The 21,916-nt window shown below is 40.1% G+C and overlaps 2 protein-coding genes across 6 annotated transcripts in view; one reads left to right on the top strand and one right to left on the bottom strand.

Annotated features, from left to right (window-relative positions):
- The first annotated feature begins 508 nt into the window (after nt 1–508).
- On the top strand, nt 509–16,534 carry trim3b (tripartite motif containing 3b). Of its 4 annotated transcripts, none has more exons than XM_046039101.1 (16): nt 515–690; nt 4,492–4,667; nt 7,214–7,343; nt 8,147–8,257; nt 8,426–8,577; nt 8,855–9,035; nt 9,285–9,386; nt 9,584–9,682; nt 10,056–10,208; nt 10,560–10,938; nt 11,280–11,383; nt 11,509–11,676; nt 11,913–12,081; nt 13,609–13,679; nt 13,855–13,995; nt 14,260–16,534. In XM_046039101.1, exons 2-16 carry the CDS (start codon nt 4,522–4,524, stop codon nt 14,410–14,412), a joined length of 2,259 nt encoding a protein of 752 aa, XP_045895057.1. In that variant the 5' UTR covers nt 515–690; nt 4,492–4,521; the 3' UTR covers nt 14,413–16,534. The 4 variants fall into 4 exon arrangements, with proteins under 4 accessions (XP_045895060.1, XP_045895057.1, XP_045895059.1 ...); XM_046039103.1 differs by lacking the exon at nt 515–690 and adding an exon at nt 7,015–7,072 and having other exon boundaries at nt 4,545–4,667; XM_046039102.1 differs by lacking the exon at nt 515–690 and adding an exon at nt 7,015–7,105 and having other exon boundaries at nt 4,545–4,667.
- Nucleotides 16,535–18,012: 1,478 nt separating this feature from the next.
- trim47 (tripartite motif containing 47) overlaps nt 18,013–21,916 on the bottom strand; it is a 9,209-nt gene continuing 5,305 nt past the window's right edge. Inside the window, exons 8-9 of one of the 2 annotated variants that reach the window (XM_046039105.1) lie at nt 21,566–21,595; nt 18,013–20,388 (exon numbers count right to left, since the gene is read on the bottom strand). In XM_046039105.1, the coding sequence (XP_045895061.1) occupies nt 19,859–20,388; nt 21,566–21,595 (560 nt within the window). In that variant the 3' untranslated portion in view covers nt 18,013–19,858. The remainder of the gene's footprint in view (nt 20,389–21,565; nt 21,596–21,916) is intronic. The other variant, XM_046039106.1, reaches the window with a different exon arrangement.

Here is a 21,916-nt window from a genome sequence, read left to right as displayed (position 1 = left end):
GTGTGTGTGTGTATGTGTGTGTACTTGGCTGTTCTTCATTACTATAACTGGAGGCCAGATAATTCAAATGTTTAGATGATCAGCTGCTGTTTCTGATCATTATTAGGCGCTACTCATCATTGTTTTGAGTGTGCATAACATTTCACAAATTAAATAATTATGCCGCAGATTAAGTGTGAGTGTAAATTATGTTCCTGGATTCAAGACTGTTGTCATTCCAGCCTTGACAGCCTGACTTTTCTTCTTCTTGTCTATTTCAATCTTTACCGTTCACTCCCTCTGGCCAGCACGAATTGTTGGCCTATGATGCAATCCCTCCTCTCTGCTAGTTTCCCAGCCAATCAGAGCGCGGCAGTAGGAGGGCTCCCAGTCAGCTCTAGCTTGTAAACATCACTGACAGTAGGAGGGACTTTAAATTCGCACTCCCACCCTCTGTTGTCATCCCCGTTCAGCCTTTTTCAGTGTGTGTGTGTGTGTGTGTGTGTGTGTGTGTTTCGTGGAAAAGAAAAAAGCCAGAGAAGGAAAAGGGAAAAGGAAGAGTGGTCAGCAGGGCCGAGGGGAAGAGGCGAGAGAGGGGGGAGTGGGTGTGCATGTGTGAGTCAGGGTGTGTGCTGATTCTTCAGTGTTACACTGACTTAACACAGAGCTGCCATGGAGCCTTCCAGACTGATCTACTCCACACTTCTGACAGTAGGTAGTCTTTCTGTCAACTCTGAGTGTGTTAGTCCTCATGGACATACATGTGTGCGTGTGTTACTATACAGTATCAGCTCAGCTGTTAACCAGAGAAGAGTGTGTGTTTGTCTAATCTGTCAGCACATATTCATTGGTGCTATACAGGTGCATCACAGTGAGCAGAGAGCAAACGGACTGATACGTTTACTGTATTCATTCCTTTCCCTGTTAAACTGTCTCTTTGTCTCTTTTCCCTGTCCTCTTGTTGAACTGGGAAGAAGCCGTTTAATTTCCTGTCTTGCCTCCTCCCTTTTTTCCCCCACTTCATTTCCACGTGTGTGTTTTAAGACATACACATGAGCTGTGAGGATCCTACAGTAAAGCAGCAGCAGAGGTTGTAGTGCTGAATGAGACAAAGAAAACTGTTACTGTTGTATTCGGTAAAGCCAGCAGTGAATAGACTCATTGTGTGTTAGCTTCATGGGTGTTAGCTTGTTGTCACACACAAACATGTTGCACACACACACACACACACACACACACACACACACACACACACACACACACACACACACACACACACACACACACACACACACACACACACACACACGCGCGCGCACACACAAACAATTAGTCGCACATGCAAATGCTGTAATCCTGAGAGTTTGGGGAATTTAGAGGGCTAAGTTCACCAACAACATTGCTGGTGTTATTGCTGCACATATAATGGCCAGGAGAATTATAACACATTTCATTTTGATGGTATTAGTTTACAGCTCTCTGCAGGATGTCTCCTCTTCGTAAATCATTTTTTTTAAACTTTCTGTCTGGGCTTTGCTTTATCCCACCCTGCTGCCTTTAACTCCAGAGCCCAAATTATGAATCTGCACGTCTTCACTCACTTGCCAAGGCTGTCAGTTAGCTGGTCATGGTTACTTTAGAGCATCACATCTAAGCACGGTGGCCTACTTAGGAGTTTAAGGACCATGTCAAAACACAGTCTGTTGAATGCATGTAACTATAAACATCCACATGAGTACCCACCCACTCATGTGCATGCATGCATGCATGACTCCCACAAGCACCATGTATGCATTTTATGTTTACATGATGGCAGTAAAGCTGGAACATGTAAGAGCTTTTTTTATATCCTCTGTCAGACTCCAAACAGATAATTTTAGCATTTGTGCTACTTTTTTGTCCAATGTTTTGAGAAATAATAATTTTTGGGATTCATTAGCCTCCATATTCTTCTTCTACTGTGGTCCACTCAATAAAATGTGTTCTTAAAATATAACCAACAGTAAACAAATAGACACCAGTTCACTCACTTCACTCTCCAGCAGTCCTAAGACCCCCGGTCTTATTTTAGTTTCACTGTCATTGCTTCCTTGCCTACCCACTAATACATGTATCTAAATTTAGATGGACGCCATTACAGATGATATCAGTATCAGTCTGTTCTTGTACAGAGAGAGAATGACAGAGAAGTGTGAGAACTGTACTGGTAGTGTACAGTACATCCTGTGGTTGATTCTTCTTTAGTTCTACGTTCTATTGAGAGACATTCAGGCATCTTTTCATCAGAATCCAACTGGACAACTGGATACTCTTGAAGTGCAGGATTAATAGAGAACAATGCACATTTTGATTTAGACAAAACATAAGCTACTTACCAGTAATCATTTCTGTCAAACACCCTGCCTGTACCCAACCTGAGTGTGAATGTGACATGTCGTTCTCATGGTTGACAGCTTCAGAAGTGACCTTTACCCTCCTAGTCTACAGACTGTGTGTCCATGGCTATGTCTGTGTGTGTGTGTGTGTGTGTGTGTGTGTGTGTGTGTGTGTGTGTGGTTGGGGGGGGGGGCAACAACTGACAATAGGACATGAGCAGAGATGGGACATAGGGGATTGAGTGCTGTATTAGATCCAGCAGTGACAGATGTGCAGACAGAGGGGTGGGGTCTGGTGGGGGATGATGATTATCAGTGTGTTTGTGTGTGTCCTTGTCATTGAGTGTGTAACGTTCATAACTACTGTGTATCTTAAGGTCAGTCATGTTTGTTTGAGACACTTGCTATTTATATGAGCATTTCAGCGCATGTCTGTGTCTGATATGAACAATACCTACTGAGAAAATGTGTCTCTAGACTACATTGCTGGACCCAGTTTGCAACACAGAGATAAAAATGGGTGGCAGTATTTATCAAAGGTGCCAATTTCCAACCAAAAGCCAAGTCAGGTGAAACGTTTTCCAGCAAGTACAAGTTGTCATGGCCTCTTGCCTCTTATTTTTAAAAAAAGTTGCACATGGCATGTGTACATTTTGTGATTCAGACTGGATGTTCTTCTCGCTTCATTTACACATTAGGTGCACAGCAATGAGAACAGACTGCAGTAGCATCTTTAACATGCCACTGTAATTATTTAGCCGTATGTGTTAGGGCTTGCACTGATGAATGTGAATATGGGTCATGTTAGAAGCAGCTCTTGTTTGTGTTGCTAGGTGTTGCTATTCATACCTTGCAGCTGTATTTCCATAATGGATGATAATATTTAAGGCATGGGGCTCCTCTTTTCTGGTGACCTCATAGAGTGTTGCTACTATTTCACCCTGTCACTGACAGATGTGTATGGTCATTTATTCAGTGTGTTATTAAAAATGACTGTGTTCTCAATGGAGTTTAAATCAGTTCCAGCGTATATGTATTTACTATGTATTTAGTATACATTGTTATACACTGAATTCTGTGTTTAAAGGCATAAATTTCCAAATTTAAGCAAAAGGCACCCAGTCACCAAGTTTTAAATTCAGGATTATAACCTGCTATCACTCACAAATTGATAGACAGTTATTTTAATACACAAAACAACTTAACAGAACTGGTCATTTGTAAACAGACCAAAATGTGTGAAGCACATTATCGTTTATTTTTCACCTCTCTCTCCAATGATATATTTACTGGAAATCTATGTGTATGATCCTTTCAACTACCTACACTATTTTATTCATATTTCATTTTGTATGTTATGCAAAACCATATGGTTTGATGTAGATATAACTGTGGTAGAAACAAAACTAAGTTTAGCAAAAGCGAGACCTCACTATTGACTTGTAAATAAAGACAGACTGAAAAATACAAATAGAACTAACTGGTTTCAGTGATGTGTGTGTGTGTGTGTGTGTGTGTGTGTGTGGGTATATGTAGTTTAGATGGACATTTGACCTAACTTTTGACCTGGGCTAAGTGGACCTTAGGGGATTATGTGTGTGTGTGTGTGTGTGTGTGTGTGTGTGTGTGTGTGTGTGTGTGTGTGTGTGAAGTTCACAGGTCCTGTACATGAAGAGTGTGTATTTTTAGTATGTTTTTGTGTACCTGTGTGACGAGAATGTTGTGATGCATTTTGGTGGCTTTGTAATGAAGGGCTCACCTTTAACCACAGACTGCTCTACTTTCTTTTAGTTTCCTGCTTTGGTGTAAACTAGGATGTTAATTGAACCAGACCAACCACATGGTCATACTGGTTTGTCTGCATCTGCTGCTGTCTGTACACTCAGGACTGGTGCCTGCTGCTATTTCACACAGTTCTCTTTCAGCTGGCCTTTGTCTGGTATTAACCTAGAAATAACATCATAACAATGGATGCATTTTTGTACTAATCAAGGAATTAAACAGCTTTGTTACTTTCGGTTCCTGGTGCCTCCTGTGGTAAATTTGCTGAGCATTATCAGCCCTGAAAGTTACACTCTCCCTTTTTATAGAAAAATATAGGCAAATATTTCATGCATTTATCTCTGTCTCTCTGCAGGTTAACTGCTGTCATTGTCCGTGGCTTTAAATGTCCTCTGCCATGGCAAAGCGCGAGGCTGGAAGCACCAGCCCTGTGGTGCGTCAGATAGACAAGCAATTTCTGGTCTGCAGCATCTGTCTGGATCACTACAGCAACCCCAAGGTCCTGCCCTGTCTTCACACCTTCTGTGAAAGGTAACTAACATTGATCAAAGACAACTGGCAAAAGTCCTAATTACCTACACTTCCCTCAAGATAAACCTGACACAAAACTGCTTCTGCTCACCCCTGCTCACACTGTCTGCTATTTTTTAGCTTCTTCGACATACCTACTGTAGTTCTTTCCCTGCCAGTACTTATTCTCCAATCCTATCACTGAAGAATTATTTGTCATATTTACATGTGCCCTAATAGAGGAACCTCATCTATTGCAAATCCCTGCCCACAATTAAACAGCTCAGAGCACTTCTCCTCACCGACTCCCCTGGGATAAGTACATTCCTCAGCATCAGGGACCGCCAACGAACACAGTCTGAGAAAAGGCTCATTGTTGGGAGACACAATTACCATGCCTCAGGCGATACTTACTGGGGCCTTTCCGTGCCGGGCCAAGCAGAGGAGGCTTTTGGAAAGCTTGTTGTGGGTCAGGGTGGGAGGATGAAGAGGGAGATATGTTGTTAGGTACAGGGGATAGCTAGTATTATCTTTCAGACTGGTTTAGTTCTAAACCTATGATCAAACAAACATTTACGGAATAGTTTTGTATAGCCACACAGAGTATCGGGGTAAATCCTTTTTCCATGCAGTGTGAGGGGCATTTGCCCACCGGAGGGCAAGTTTAATCCCCGGTTTAACTGGATGGCATGTGATGTGGAGCCCTGCTGAGGTGAACAGATTTTTGTCTGGAGCTATACGTGATGTTGCCAGACAGATGTTTTAATACTGGATGGGTTGATGTAGTTTTAGGGGTTTTAAGACTGAGCTGGCAACCCCATGCTGGGTTTAGTCTGTTTAGTATGGTACCTTTTAAATTTAAAATTTTGTTCCCCTTTTTCTCTCCCTCTGATATGTCATATCACTCAACTGTTTGAGTGGTCCTGTGGTCCCCAGCTGGTTGTGTGTCTGACAATCCAACAGTAATGTATTCAGGCCTCAGAGCATTACAGTGGTGTTGACAGAGCGGTAGGTAGAGAGAGACTTTTGTTGAAGCCCTCTGTTGTTCTCAGAAGCTCACAACTGCAGTTTATCAAGGTCTGGTTACAACGCAGTCCAAGCCCAAGCCGCTGCTAGACATCCTTGTGTACAGCAACAGAGACTGACCTCAGGTTTCTTGCAGCATTAACCATCAATTTAGCAATAACACAAAAACAATCGTGCATCACATGCTGGATGGTAGCCAGAAAGAGAGGTAACCTAACCTGCTCGCTGTCAGCTTTTCTTCAACAATCTCTTGAGTTTCTCTCTGACTGCTGAGCCTGAAGGAGGTGTCTGACACATTTCTTCATTCATATAGTCGATATCAAAGCACACATCAGAACTCATTCATTTGCAGAAGTTTACGTCTTTAGAAAGGCAAGTTTGTTACCCAAGGACTATCTTTAACATGACCGCTTTATAATGCTGTGACATTAAGGCAGGTATCAGGTTGTCAGTTCCCTTGCACTGGAACATTGTAGCAATACTTGCAATACTGAAATAATCGCTGTTTAAATAAAACAAACCTGTATTAAGCTTTAGACACATAATGACACTGATCAATGAAGTGAGTTTTTGAATGTCAGAATCAGAATCAGAATGTCCTTACTTATACAATTATACAATAAGACAATAATAATCAAACACAGGCTACAGTATAGAATGTAGGCTGCATATAGTCATATTGCGTGTGATATTTACACGTTGAAATATAGCTTGTCCTTAAATGCTGTTGATTAAAATGTAAAACTGATGTCTCAAAATTTACTTTAATTACTTTCTGAACTAGACACATTTTCAACTGCAAATCACAGAAATAAGTATTGGTGATTTACCTGACTATGATTTTACAGAGTTGAGTACTCATTAGCTGTGGTGATCTTCCCGTCAGGTTCGTCAACTCAGAGTTCACCATTAGGCAGCGTTAATGATTGTTAAACTTGCTTTCTGAAACAGGGCCTTGAAGTGTGGTTTAATTTGCATATTACAGCCGACTGTGGGTTTGGTTTTGGCTTGAAGGTGTCTAATGTAAGGCTATTTGAACCTGCATAACATCCTCAGCCTTTAAGGGCCAGTGGGGTAGAAGTGTGACGGCTGCCAGGAGGCGGGCTAGATCACAATGCAAAACCTCCTTACTTGCACACATAAACATGCAGAAGCATAAAAAAACATGTTCCACGCTAACATCTATTTTGCCTAAAGTCTTCTGTCTCTTTGTGTCTCTGTCAGGCAGATTGGTTTGCCAGAGATTCACTCACTCAAAGCGAAAGTGTGCGTGTTTTCTCCTGAGGCTGTGGGTTCTGCATATTGACTTGGATTCACACTTTTCCCCTATTTGTTGTGACAGGAGCACTATTTCGGCACTGTCACTCAATTACAGTGATAATGTGACAGCTCTCTCTCTGGTGTGTTCCTCTTCTTCACGCTCTGCTGTATTGGTAAATTGAATATGACTAATATTTACACACAGAACAATGCGAAATAATTGCTGTTAGATTGCATACTCTAATTCATGCTTTCTCTATTTGTTGACTCCCTCCCTCCAGTTGTCTCCAGAACTACATTCCCCCAGAGTCTCTGACCCTGTCGTGTCCAGTGTGTCGGCAGACATCTATCCTGCCAGAGAAAGGAGTTTGTGCTCTACAGAACAACTTCTTCATCACTAATCTCATGGAGGTTTGCCTAATCCCTTTTTTTTTACTTCAAGTCAGGCACAAATTTGTTAGCCAAACAGGATTTTCAAGTACCTGCACTCACATGAAACACAAGACAAAACACAGATGAAACCAATTATGAGGGTAACAACAAAGCAAAGATTTCTTTAAAACAATTATTCACTGTATACTCAAAGAAATTGGACAGAGGGTGGGTGTGTGTTACTCTGCTGCTGCCTTTGTGAGAACCACTTTTGGTGTTAAACAGAGGGAGGACATTTTTGTAGAGTGAGGTAATTCTCGACGGCCCTTTCTTCATCAAGGGGCTCTTTTTAGGATTGGCTTTAAATTCAAGGTTATAAGGTTTCCATCAGGCATGTAGGGGTTATAATTAAGGATAACATTGTGAACATAGGGAATTAATGCACTAAATGGAGGTTCCACAAAAGTATAGAAGTGAATAAGAATGGGTGTTCCTGTCCTGAATAGAATGTACAAGGAAATTTAAACAAAGAGAAAATTATCTGGGCGGCTATAGGTTAGGACACATACCATATACTGTTTTTGCGATCTACTCAGTTTAATTTGATTTTGGCTGGGGACCTTTGTTCCATGTGAATCCCTCTCTCTCTCTTTTGTTTCCTGTCATGTCTGAATTGTCCACGGTCTAATTAAAGCAAACATCCCCCAAACAATTCTTCTAAAAAGAAGAAGAAATAAATCCATGTCAACCGGTAGACAAGAAAACAGATAATAATTTGAGAAATCTGTTGACACTTGCTCATTGAAAAACAGCATGATGACGTTTAAAATGTTTTTCACCAGGTTCTTCAACGAGACCCTGAGTGCTCGCGGCCAGAAGCCTGCAGTGTCCTGGAGTCAGTCAGCGCTGCAGCTGCAGGGAAGCCCCTCTGCTGCCCAAACCATGAGGGAAAGGTGGGAATCCCTTTTGTGATTCCTCAGCCCAGTCATCACCTCACTGAAACCACCCTACCTCTTTCGTTTTTAGCAATATTTAATGTAAAAGAAACTGAATCCTTACTTACCTGCAATGCCCAGCAAGAGAAAATAATGTTTTTTTACTCGGCTTGTCGCCCTCTGCAGGTGATGGAGTTCTACTGCGAGTCGTGTGAGACAGCCATGTGTCTGGACTGTACAGAGGGCGAGCACCGGGAGCATGTGACTGTTCCTCTGCCGGATGTTGTAGAACAACACAAGGCTGCGCTGAAGACACAGCTGGATGCCATACACAGCAGGTGGGGACTTGATACTTTGACAAAGCTTTCAGAATATTACCTTGACATCAGTGGTTGGAAGCTTAAGCATTTGGCCCAGATTTGGCATCTGCCATGAAAGATCACTTATGAAGAATTATTTTGTTTTTGTAGCTTTATAGCTAGTTAATCATATTTTGTATTTAAATATTATTTAGGATTGACCATAGTTGTGTTTTTTATTTTTACTTTTTTTTTTTCAGTTTAAACTCTTGCTGCTTCTTTTTAGTTTCAGTTTTCCTATTGTGTGATCTTGCAGGCTCCCTCAGCTGACAGCAGCCATCGAGCTGGTGAGTGAGATCTCTCGCCAGCTGAATGAAAGGAAGACTGAGGCGGTCGCAGAGATTACCAGTACATTTGAGGAGCTGGAGCGGGCACTGCATCAGCGCAAGACAGCCCTCATTACAGACCTGGAGAACATCTGCAGCACTAAGCAGAAGGTTAGTTATGTTTCACACATTTACATACTACTGTATATACAGTGCATGCACTCACGCAGGTGCACTTACTTCATTGCACGTTCAATGTCAGATGCGGCAACACATACAGGTATTTTACAAACAAGTAGTCGAAACATGACCTGACACGTGCCTCACATTCCTGTTAACACCCTTCAGCCTGCTGACTTCCATCCTCCTCTTGCTCTTTTGTGTCCCCTTTTCCCATATCTTCCACTTACCTGAGCGCAGGTCCTGCAGGCCCAGCTTTCATCTCTCCTCCAGGGGAAAGAACACATCCAGAGCAGTTGCAGCTTTACGGAGCAGGCTCTCAGCCATGGGAGTGCTACCGAGGTGGGCTGGCAGATTGTAATTTGTACAAGCAAGCTAATAAACAGGTTACAGCACATATGGGAATTAGCTATTAAGTGTGTTGCACTAATGTAGCAGTATGTGAGCCCTTGCAAAATAATTAAATATTTTCATCTGAAAAAACACAAACAGGGGGGAAAAAAGACTTTGAATATAATATGTGTCTCTTGCAAGTGTAGGTGCTGCTAGTTCAGAAGCAGATGAGTGAGCGGGTAACAGCGCTGGCCAGACATGACTTCCCAGAGAGACCACACCAGAATGCGCACCTGGATTGTCAGGTATCAGCTGTTTATTCTGATTCTAACTATTTCTCTGCTCTGGGTTTTCAATATGGTGGTCTGACTGATATTCCCACATGATCATTTCAAATGAAAAATGAAGCATGTGTTCCACAGGTTTTTTTCTACATATTTTCTTATTCACTTTGTACCCCCTATTGGGTTTTGGCTTGTTGTCACTAATAATCTCATGTTCAAATCTAATGTTTGTGTTTCATATGCTTTTGTAAAAATGTGGGTTATTTTGTGGTTGCCTGCCTACTACTACTGTATATACATCACATGGAACCAACCATGGAAATTAAACTTTAGAGAGCAATTTAGGGATTGTGCAGCACAAAATACTGTATATCCTGTGTGGTGTCCGCTCCAGGTGGAGACTGAAGGTCTGCGCCGCTCCATCCAGAACCTGGGTGTTCTCATCACCACAGCCGCTGTGGCTCACACCTCCGTCGCCACGGGAGAGGGCCTCCGCCACGCAGCAACTGGGCAGCACCACACAATTACTGTGACAACAAAAGACAAGGTACTGTCTTTAAATGATTTAGCCTCACTGCCATTTGCTGCATGTGGAGAGTAACCCTGGAACATTTTGTTGTAGCTTTAATCTTTTGACTAATGTGTGTATTTGCTTCAGTCACATATTTCAGTTTCTTTCAAATTCATGGTTCATGCTCTTGTTGTTCTCTTGCAATAAGCAGTTATTTAATGGTGGCCACTGTGGTCACCAAGGCAATTAATTAAGGATTATTATTATCAAAAACAAATCTGTTGGGAGCTTGTGGTGTTGCCTTAGAGGCTGCAACCATGTGCCTATTGCTTGAGCAACAAGAGATTTTTTTTGTTCTGAAATTGAATCAGAGACCTCTATCTGCAGGATGGAGAGTTGGTCCGGACAGGAAATGCTGTTTTAAAAGCAGAGATAGTGTCTGCGGACGGGAGCCGCGCTGCAGAGACAGAGATAGCGGACAATAAAAATGGGACATATGAGGTGGGCTACACATTACGCTCTGAGGGAGAGTACTCTTTCTCTCTGTTGCTCTACGGCCAGCCGATACGTGGCAGCCCCTTCCGCCTACGGGCGGTCAAGCCCTCAGATGTGCCACAATCTCCAGATGACGTGAAGAGGAGGGTGAAGTCTCCCAGCGGGACAGGGGGCCACATACGGCAGAAGGCGGTACGACGGCCTTCCAGCATGTACAGCACCACCAAGAAAAAGGAGAACCCCATCGAGGATGAGCTCATCTACAGAGTTGGTAAGAAAGATGACCCGTCCAGGAAAGAAACTGTACAGACCAACATCATAGCAGGGAAAATGTTCTCCATAAAGACAGCCTATTTTTTTTGCATTTTTTTTATCCCTCTAACTACGAATCAGGAATACTTATCACATACACCAAGTTTTTAGATTGACATCCTTCCCTCTTAGCAGCAGCTACAGTTTTCACTTTGTACCAGACAACAGAATGAAATGATCAGCATCAATGCACACATTTTAGTCCAAAACCAGCCTTTAAGGAAAAGTATCACACACTGAGACAGGGGTGAAAATAACCAAATGGCACTTTTACTGAGTGTGTAATTATTTATTTGTCAGGTACCCGGGGCAGAGAAAAGGGGGAGTTCACAAATCTACAGGGAATCTCAGCCTCTTGTAATGGCAGAGTGGTGGTGGCTGACAGCAACAACCAGTGCATACAGGTGAGACAGACACAGAGAGGAAAATGCATGTAAGTGCAACCATGTATGCCATGTTGGAAAATACTGTTGTAGTGCTGTGATCATAATTTCACTCAAAAAGGTCTCTTTGATGGAACTGATTGCAGGTATTCTCCAATGATGGCCAGTTTAAGATGCGCTTTGGGGTCAGAGGTCGGTCTCCGGGGCAGTTACAGAGACCGACAGGTGTCACTGTGGACATGAATGGTGACATTGTGGTGGCCGACTACGACAATCGATGGGTCAGCATCTTCTCATCTGACGGCAAGTTTAAGGTGAGGTCTCACTGTTTGTTGCTAATTTAAGGTTTATTCATTTATGATGTCTTTCCCAACTGAATGATTTCTGAAGGAAAAGAAAATCCTTTGTGCAATTTATCATGCAGGATTATACTCTTACTTTCTTCAGTGAAACATAACAAAATATTAGAAGTGGCAGAAGCTTGTTAAAAATAATTCCAAAGTCATTCACATCTTTCTCTCCCTGTCTTCATTGTCTTCCTCCCTCACAGAATAAGATTGGTGCAGGCCGGCTCATGGGTCCTAAGGGAGTGGCTGTGGATAAGAACGGGCACATCATCACTGTGGACAACAAGGCCTGCTGTGTCTTCATCTTTCAGTCCAATGGGAAGCTGGTGACTAAGTTTGGAGGCAGGGGAACGTCTGACAGACAGTTTGCAGGTGAGAAGGAGGACTTGACATGGAGCTCACAAACAATATATCAATATATGTCAGTGAGGCTTTTAAAGTACATCTGTCATGATGTTTGTATTTATTTATATATGACAACACAAAATATCATATATATATATCTATCTATATATATATATATACAGATATATATATATATATACATATATATATATCTGTATATATATATATATATATATGCATTTCTCATAAACCCTGTGTACACCCTGACTAGCATAGGTTCAGTTTAAAATGCCAGCTTGTGGCAGCAAACAACATGAACAGAAGTTACAGTTGAGGCTTCTATTTCAATCGTGCACTACATAATAATAAATAATAAATAATTAATACATACATATGGGAAATAAAACTAACAGCAAGGAATTTAAAAAATAATAATAACAATCACTATGTGGCGTTGCACTTGGCTCGAAAGCAGGCAATAAGGCATTAGCCTCAACATTCATTTTCATCACTAAGCCCAATGCAGAAGACGGGGTGTGTTTCTGAGGCATCAATGTCCAATTAAAATCCTTTTTTTAAATTGAAACTTTCACTGCCAATTTGAGAAAAACAATAATGTATGCTTGTGCTCTCATTCTATTTCTCAGTATAGATCAGTGCATTATGTCGCATGTTACATATTGTTTAAAAATATAAGCTTATATATACTTTAAAGCAAAGCCCCAGACGATGCAGTGACGCCCTGCTCCCTCCACACCTACTCTATTTTCTTCTTTGCTTATCTTTTTTCTCTGACTACCTATTTTTCTGTTCTTCCTCCTGTTTTTCAATCCAGAAAAACTTGGCCCAAACTTAAATAAATCTGGCTCAATTTTCAGTAAGTACTAAGTGTGGCCTTGCTGCAACCTTAATCCCACAGTGCAGTGCCCTCTGTCTAACCCGACTCCCTGATTATGTGTCTGACCTCCTGAGAACTCGGATTGTTGACAAATTGCTGGATCAAGTTGTGCCTGTACAATAATAATCACAGAGGGAGAGTACTCTTTCTCCAAGTACATGCACATTGTAATAATCACCTACTATTACAACATTTTGTCATTTTGTATTGTGCTTTTTTGTGTAAATGGCTGTGAAAAGATCAGTGTGAATGATTTTCACTGCTCTGACTCCAGCACCATGAAACTAACCGATGTTCCCGATGTTCCAGATGTTAGCGGGATTGAATCTCAGAGCCATGAGCTTTTCCATATAATCTAACTTTGAGTTTTAGTACTGTTTAGGCACTCTGAAAAAACAAGGAGCCAGCTGTGTAACTCAAGTTAAAGCATCCAATGCATGAAAAGAATGCCATAAAACTACTCCATGAAAACCAGAACAGTAGAAGTCTAATTAGACAAGGTTTTGTAATTGCAGCTTTAGGCACAGCTAGTTGAAATTTGAAATTTGTTTAAACAGCCTACTAACAGCAATGGGAATTGTGCAAACTACAAGAATCCGTTACTGTTCCAAGTACAGCAAATTCCCCGATAAACCTGCCTCTCTCTCCTTACCTAGGTCCGCACTTTGTTGCAGTGAACAACAAGAATGAAATTATTGTGACCGATTTTCACAATCACTCTGTGAAGGTAAGACACAATTTGTTCTGAATTATCATAGAAGTTGCCACAAGCATAATGTACAAATATAGTGTTATTTCATTTAGGTACAAGCACATTTTCTATATAGTTCACAGCGATTATATGTCAAAATGCACATGGAGATGTAGACAAAATGTGTGTTTTTACTGACTTCCTGTCCCAGGTGTACAGTGCAGATGGCGAGTTCTTGTTCAAGTTTGGCTCTCATGGTGAAGGCAATGGCCAGTTTAATGCTCCTACTGGTGTGGCTGTGGATGCCAATGGAAACATCATTGTAGCTGACTGGGGTAACAGCAGAATACAGGTGAGACAGGTGGTATACAGTCAGCTATCAAGACTTGAAACTTATTTTCTTCACTTTAGCTGTTCAGGAAATGAAAAACGGTGAGGTCATATTTAAACGTACATGAAGTAATGAAAAGCTATGGAAAAAGATCCATTTTTACAATAAAAAGCACAGCACAGTAAACTGCCCAGTCAAGTCACTGTGACTTAAAACCTGCAGCTTCAAGTATTTTGGTGCAAAATGAACACTAAAAACTCTAACCCTTGTGTTTTTCTATTTCAGGTGTTTGACAGCACAGGCTCCTTTTTATCTTACATTAACACATCAGCAGACCCGCTGTACGGCCCCCAGGGCCTCGCCCTCACTTCAGATGGACATGTGGCTGTTGCAGACTCTGGCAACCACTGCTTTAAGGTTTACAGATATCTGCAGTAGACTAAGGGAAGACATCACCGACACAACTCTTGCTTAGACAAGTTAACGCCACATACCGCTTGTGGACACAGAGCTGTAATGTGCCTGCACACTTTACAGTGGCCCCAGGTTCCACAAATTAATTTATTTCTCATTTTGTGCACTCATGTATTTTAGAAGATCTAATATTCAGACAAAGAAATCTGAAGAAAAAAATGTTTACATGAAAAACAACCCAAACCCCCTAAAATTCAACTATAATTAAAATGGTTTTTAAAGACAAAATAAGCTAGTTACCCCAAAAATTATTGCAGGAAGTGACATTAATTCCCCAAATATTCTGTTGATAAATGTTAAAAAAGAAAGAAAACATCCAGAACTATCTGTCTACCTTAAACTCTCAAAATGTGTTTTTAACCAAATCCCCTTGTGAAAAATGAACTGGAAATTCATTTCTGGAACAGCTGTTTCAACTCTATTTCTCACAAGTGGGACCTCAACAAAAGATAGCCTGCCAGTGTGAAGTTGGTGATAAAACTGCAGTTTTGGGAGGGCAGTGCGGATGGGCAACACTCCCGACAACCAGCAAACAAAGCAAGATACAGAAGCAGAAGTCAACTACGTGGTGAGAAGATGATGCTTTGTGATTGAACAACGCTCAGGCCTTTCCCTCGAACACTGTTGCATGTCTGTGTGCTCCAAAAAAGAAAAACCCTGTTGTCACTGCCTTCAATTTCTCATCGGTAAACACAACAGAACACATGCAGACAGGAGTGTGCAAAAGAAATGGTTTCATGTTCTAATTCTGCACCTTACCACTCTGACAAGATCCCAGCACATGTATATAGATAATTTGTTTCAGTCATAAGATGAGTCGACCTATATGCAAGAGTTTTTTTTTTGTTTTGGTACCCAAAGACATCAAGAAGCACAACATATAATAGAACCACAAGGTTTTTGAATACATCCGAACCAGCGCCACTTCAACATTAAGTTCAGTCTCTTCTAGCCGGCCTTTTTCTTCTATTAACCAAAACAAACCCCCACTAGCTCTTGTACTTTTGTGTATTCTAGTTGTATATATGCATATTTAGGTATATATATATATATATATATATATATATATATATATATATGGATTTGGTGTCCATGTTACTTCACTATATAATCTACTTAATGAATCAAGGATTTCAACACTGGAGCATATACTAATACAGCAGAAGGTCATGCCATGTAGTAGCCGACTGAATGACTTCCTCACATCAAACAAACAAACAAAGTTATTTGCTGTTTTATTTTTTCAAAGGACTTAAATTATTTTTGATTTTCTTTTCTACCTAATTTGTTCTGCAAATTATTTTTCTAATCGGTGCATTTGAGCTGTCTCCTCTTTGCCAAACATCATTGTACATAGGCCTTGTAACTTGTAGCACTGAAAGCAGCTCTCTCTTTTTGCCTCTCCCCAGAGCTCACATCCAGTCAAATAGTAACTTTTCCTTCTGCCAAAACGTATTGTTGTAAGTCTTGGTGAATTTTGCACAAAATACAAATATTATAAAAGTTATATAGTTTGCAAGAGTAATATATGCCTCTGTGTATAGTTATCATTTAACATAATCAGAAAGTGTACTGTATATTACAATCACAATACTTGTTATAGCTGACAAGCACCTTTATCATGGATTTTCCAGTATTTGCATTCATTTGCTTGGTAGTTCAAAAGTTTTTCTGTGTGGCTCCTTGAGGAACACAACACCAGCTAACATGAAGTAAAACAGAAAGTGTTTCACCTGTGCTTTCTCAATAAATTGTCTATCCCCGATAATTGATCTGTAATTCATTTGTCTTTCCATCTGCATTTCTCACTTGGGGAAAACCCTCTGTAATGACAGATTTAGTTGACTTTCCTCCTCCATTAAATGGACCCCTGTGTTATTATGATTTTTTTTAATGTCTATCTCTCACCTGTAACTGACATGTCTGTGTGAAATAAAGGAAGCACATATAAATGAAACACTAAATCAACCATCTTGTGTAGCTTATACTGCATGCTACAAGAGGCCAGTGTTTCAAGAAGTAATCACTACATGTATGTAATCATGGCAACGGTATGATTGTAAATATTAAAGAATGACACTATGAACGCTTGTACAAATGGTCTGTTTTGTATAACAAGACTTCCATTAATTAATGCACTTTTGTGTGTGTAGAAGAGTTACAATGATATATTGTATTTGAATTGAGGTTAACTTTTATATGCTTTTTCTTTTCTTTTTGGCATATTAGAAATCAGAGTGTCCGTGTCTTTTCTTGCCAAAATTAGACTGCCTTATTAAGGAGAGTAGCTACTCTGAGTCATATCCAGTCAGGCCTTTTTTGTTAAATTCCCCTGCTCCCCAGTGGCTATTTGAAAAACTGTCAAATAAGCTGTAAACATGAATGGGTACATGTAGTAGTAATTGTACAAGTAATGGGAACTTGCCTGAATCTGCTTGTTACACCATGTCATTTAATATGAGTTATTCCTGAAAGATCAAGAATGAATGAACATTTCAGCTTATATCTTAAGTAGTAATATGATTTGTAGGCATTTTTATTGTGTATTTTTGCACCATTTTCTTCGGCCATTTTGTTTATACAAACTATTTCATTAACAACTTCCTCCCATAACATATGTTTACAGTTGCAAAATTAACACCAATATTAATGGAATATTACTGCTAAATCTGCATCTATATAGAGACCCCTTCTTGTAAATCAAATGACTCATAATAGACTGAAGTTCAGAATTTTTTGCATAAGTTTACATAAGCATCCATTACAGTTTGTGCTCATGAGAATGCTGGACAGTTTTTTTCCTCCGGAATAGCCCAGGCTTTGCCATGGATATAAAGTTTTCCCCTACAGTGATAGCGCCAAGCAGCCAATGGTGCAGCTTATAAGTATAGTTTTAATCAGTCTAATGAGTAGACATATCATTCATGTTGTATGGCCAGCATCATTAAGGCCACATCTTTGCACAGAGACAGGGAAATAAGTCACTACTGAGTCATTACCAAAGCAAGAGAGCTCCGTTTTCTCACCTCCTCCTTAAATGTTTTGGAAGCAAGAAAACAATCAGCAACAACAAACTGTTTCAGATGGTTAAATGAAGATGTTGGACCAGAATAGCAAACAGGGAGCAAAAACCTTTAGTCACTGCAAAGATCTGCAGAGTTCCTCTGGTGTTCTGACAGGTGTAATTTTTGATGTAAACAAAAGGAGCATTTGCCAGGAACTCACACATACCGAAGTTCAAGTACTTTGTTATTCAGTTATAAAGATCAGACCATCTAACAGCCAGCACACCTACAAAACTCTGCGAAGGAAATGGTGAACTAATTCAATAGTTTGATTTCTGCAATGTGGCATAAACCAGAACAATGGTCTTCCTAAAGACAGTGTTGAGATTCTTGACTAGGTCTAACCTTAATAAACCAGTCTCGCATTCATAGTATTCAAGTGTTGAATCTCACATAACTAGTGGACAGTGTGCACGGTTAACTATTTCAACAGGTTATTTTGCAAAGCCACTGTGGGAAAACAAATTACAGGCCAACAAAGATTTTTTACCTATAACTAATATATTTGCTGTTTTGCTAACTGTTTATTTTGCGAAGAAGGGCAATAATATTGAGAAAAGTGGCTACAGCAAGTTGATAGTAGGGGCTCAAAGGGAAATAAAACAAGTCTCTTTCTTATTTTAATCTTCTTTTCAAGTCTGAGAAACACTAAGCACATTTGCAGATGAACGGGCCAAAAAAACAAAAAAAAACAAACAAAACATTGTCACATTTATCAAGACAATTTCTAAGCTGAACACATGAATGAAAATCAGCAAAATAATGTACGCATAGGTATTAAATGAGGTACACAATAATAGACAAAAAAACAAAACAAAACATTCAAAGTTAAAGAGCCTTTACTTTAGACGTCTAAAAATAAACTGGGGGGGGGCAATTTGACATTGGCTGGAGGGATTGTCATTCTCAAATTTCATGCTGTTAAAACATTACTTTGCTCCTCAATAAGATCCTTTGAAAAATAGATTAAAAACTCATACAGATTAGGGGGGGTTAGGACAGATGGAAATATTTATAATTGTCCAGATACATGTAAATTTACATTCAAAATCAAATAAAAAGAGCAATTGCTAGAAAATATAAAAAGTTAAAAATCACACTGCAGTTGGAAAATAGACGTTAAAATGTCAGGATAAATTTGCAGCACAAGGACCAACTCAACAGCTAGCAATCAATAATCTAAAGCAGGATTCTTTAAAAAGAAAAATGAATAGGATTACCAAAAAAAAAAAAAAAAAAAAACAAAAAAACACAAAACACTGCAGGTAATTTGTAAAAAGCGAACAAAATACATGAACATGTAATAAAACTTTCATTCAGCATTCCACAGGTTTTCATTTTAGTCCAGCAGGCTTGTGGCTGTGAATCCTGACAGACACTGATGGAATGTAATACATGTCTAAAAATGGTCACCTACTAAGTGACATTATATTTGCAGACATGGCTGTATAGCTTAACAATTTGCTGAAAAATGTTTGCTTTGTCTTATACCTGCTCACTTTCAGGCAGGCTGATAAAATGTCAGATTTTAACAAAGCAAAGTAGCATGACTTTCCTTCCGTATCACTTCCCAGATAAAAGTAAAATGTGACCCCCGAGAGAATGACAAAATTAACTGTACTGACGTTAACGACTACAAAACAACCAACGTGGGCCGTTTGTTCCTGGAAGCCTAACCATTGTCTGAGAGGTGAAATCCCAGTACAAGCTGGCCAAGTTGAGTGAATAATTCTATTATATTTAGTACTGACTGATTGTTCTTCAGTGTAGAAGTAGGGAATCTTAACAACGATCAATGTGATAACTTTGCAACGTGTCCTACAAGTTCTACCTAACAAGGTAACAGCACTGACCCTGCCTGGCCAAAATGTAGCCGATATGTGTTAATGTACAGTTTTATGGCATAGCGGTTGCCAATGGGATAAGAACTTGTTATGCTCTAATTAACAAGAGCATCTGAGGCATCTGCATCCCAGCAGACACAGTGATAGACAGCAAAGCACGTCTCCAAACCCCCTTCTCAGCAGTCAGGGGTATAAAGCTTACAGTGTGTGTCCAAATTTCAAATGTTATACCTCAAAAAATGAGCAACATTACGCTCTTCATAACAACCAAAGTCTGATGAGACACCTGGTACTTCATATTCTGTGTAACCCTTATTTTCTAACACCAGTAAGACCAACAAGTAAAAGCTCAAATGCACACAGTACATGGCTCCAAGGGTCAACATCACCCCGTCACCTCAGCCTAGTCTGTGAGTAAAACCTTGCTAATAGCAAATCTGACAACACTGGCATACATGAGTTTACTCTTAGATAACTAAATTCAAACACTCATCACAGCTCTTAGTAATAGTGGCATATCTGCAGCCTGCTGCCTGGATCATTCTTCCCTGGGCTGAAGAAAGGATAGACAGGCTCCTCAAAGCAGGTGTCAAACATGAAAAGTCTCTTCATTGTGACAGCGTCATAGAAACTAAGACGCCCGTTGTCATAGTCCAGGTACACACCGACCCGAGGAGAGTTCCAGTAGTCAGCGACTGGGATGCGCCCATCTTCTCCGTTGGCATACAGCCGGTCCTGCAGACACAGGCTCCAGTATCCCGCAGAGGGAGTGAGGCTGACGAAGCCCTTCCTGTTGCTGCACTCAGTGGTGACTCCCAGGTACCACACACCTTTGTCCTTCACATCCACCTCCCAGTAATGCTGGCCGCTGGCGTACTGGGTTGTGGCAAGAACACCACAGAACCGGGTGAAGCGGGCTGGCAGGTCTGGTTCCTGGTTACGAACACGGCCCTCTTCCACTTTTGTGTCAAAGTCTGAGATAAGCAGGTTCGGGTGAGCGGTGTCTGGATCCAAGGTGAGGTTCTGAGGCACTACGCAGAAAGAGATAGGTAGAGATTAGTACATTTGGAAAAATGTTATGTTTTTCATCCAAGAAAACTGGCAGATTTACAAACCAGAAACAATTGGCATTCATTGCTGCAGTGGAAGTAGGCCAACAACTTACATTATTTTCAAATACAGTGAAACCAACCTCTGTCATGTCCTATGGTTGCATGTTTTTGGTTTGCTTCGCATCTTTAATTTTAGTATAACCAATAGCTATATCCAAATTGTCATACTAAATACTACATGCAAACACACTTACAATTCAATATGTAGAATGTAGTCTGTGTTGCGTAATATGCATAATCAGACCTTCATTGAGGCAGTTGTGTCCTTTCAAACACTCGAAGAACACTTGCCATTTATAATATTTTTTAATCATCATCTTGCTAAAAACAAACAAAAACATTAGGATTTAGAATTTCTTCAGCTACTACTCCTTTGTTTTCTGTCATATAGTCTTGAAATATCCCTTTTATGGGGGCGTTTTGCCTCTATTGCAATGGCACAGTATGACGTAAAAGCTGTAAAAGACGCATAAAACATGGGAAGAAATATTTCCTTTACTACACAAACATAACAGTACACTTGCTTTTGCACACAGCATCATAATCAATAGTTTTGAGAGCACAATAAATTCATCCATTATCTATACCAATTTATCCTTTGCAAGGTTGTCTGACACATAGACAATCATTGATGTCTATGAACAATTAAACTGCTCTTCTTTGGCCTGTGCTGAACATGCTCCAAACTGTGGAGATGGACTTGAGGACAACACTGTAACATCCACTAACCTATGTTATTAATGACATTCACAATTTAATATATTGTTCTAGCATGTATATATTACCCATCTATAAATCCTGATCACTGTATATAGTGAGTCATGTAGTGTACATCAGATGGTGCGATAGACCATCTTGTTGTCTATCAATTTGACAGAGTCGTAACAATTCCATCATAATCTGTCATTTTAATTTCCATTTTTTTTAGGATAATGAGATATTGTATAACTGTATAATTTCATAGCAGTGAATTTCCATAAACTTGATCACAATAATATTTAATAAACAGAAAGATTATTCATTTATAAGGGCATGGAGAGAAAAAATTAGAGACACTTTTCATATCACCTACATAGAGCAGATGAATGATTTTTACCTCCTTGCTGCAACCTGCTTCCCGCGGTGGCTGACGGACATTATCAGTATTACTTGCTCGTCTTCACCATCGTACCAATTCCTCTTTTTTTCACCTCGTCAACCATCAAACAATTATTGGGCTTTCTAAAAGAAACTTCAGACCCTGAACTGCCGTGACATTTTGCGATAACTAGGCTATGTAGCGATATAGCCTACCAACGCGATGGCTAAAGCCAGCCAGACAACAAGGTCATGAATGTGAGATCAAAGACAAGGCTCCTAGACATTGTATGTTGTTGGTCATCGTTTCCTTTATTTTTTTCCTTTTTTTGGCATTTTTTTTTTTTTTTTAATATATATATATATATAT

Source organism: Micropterus dolomieu, linkage group LG23, assembly GCF_021292245.1.
Source record: "Micropterus dolomieu isolate WLL.071019.BEF.003 ecotype Adirondacks linkage group LG23, ASM2129224v1, whole genome shotgun sequence".
Lineage (NCBI taxonomy): Eukaryota > Metazoa > Chordata > Actinopteri > Centrarchiformes > Centrarchidae > Micropterus > Micropterus dolomieu.
Note: the sequence above shows the minus strand (reverse complement) of the source record. Positions and strands in the feature narration are given on the sequence as shown.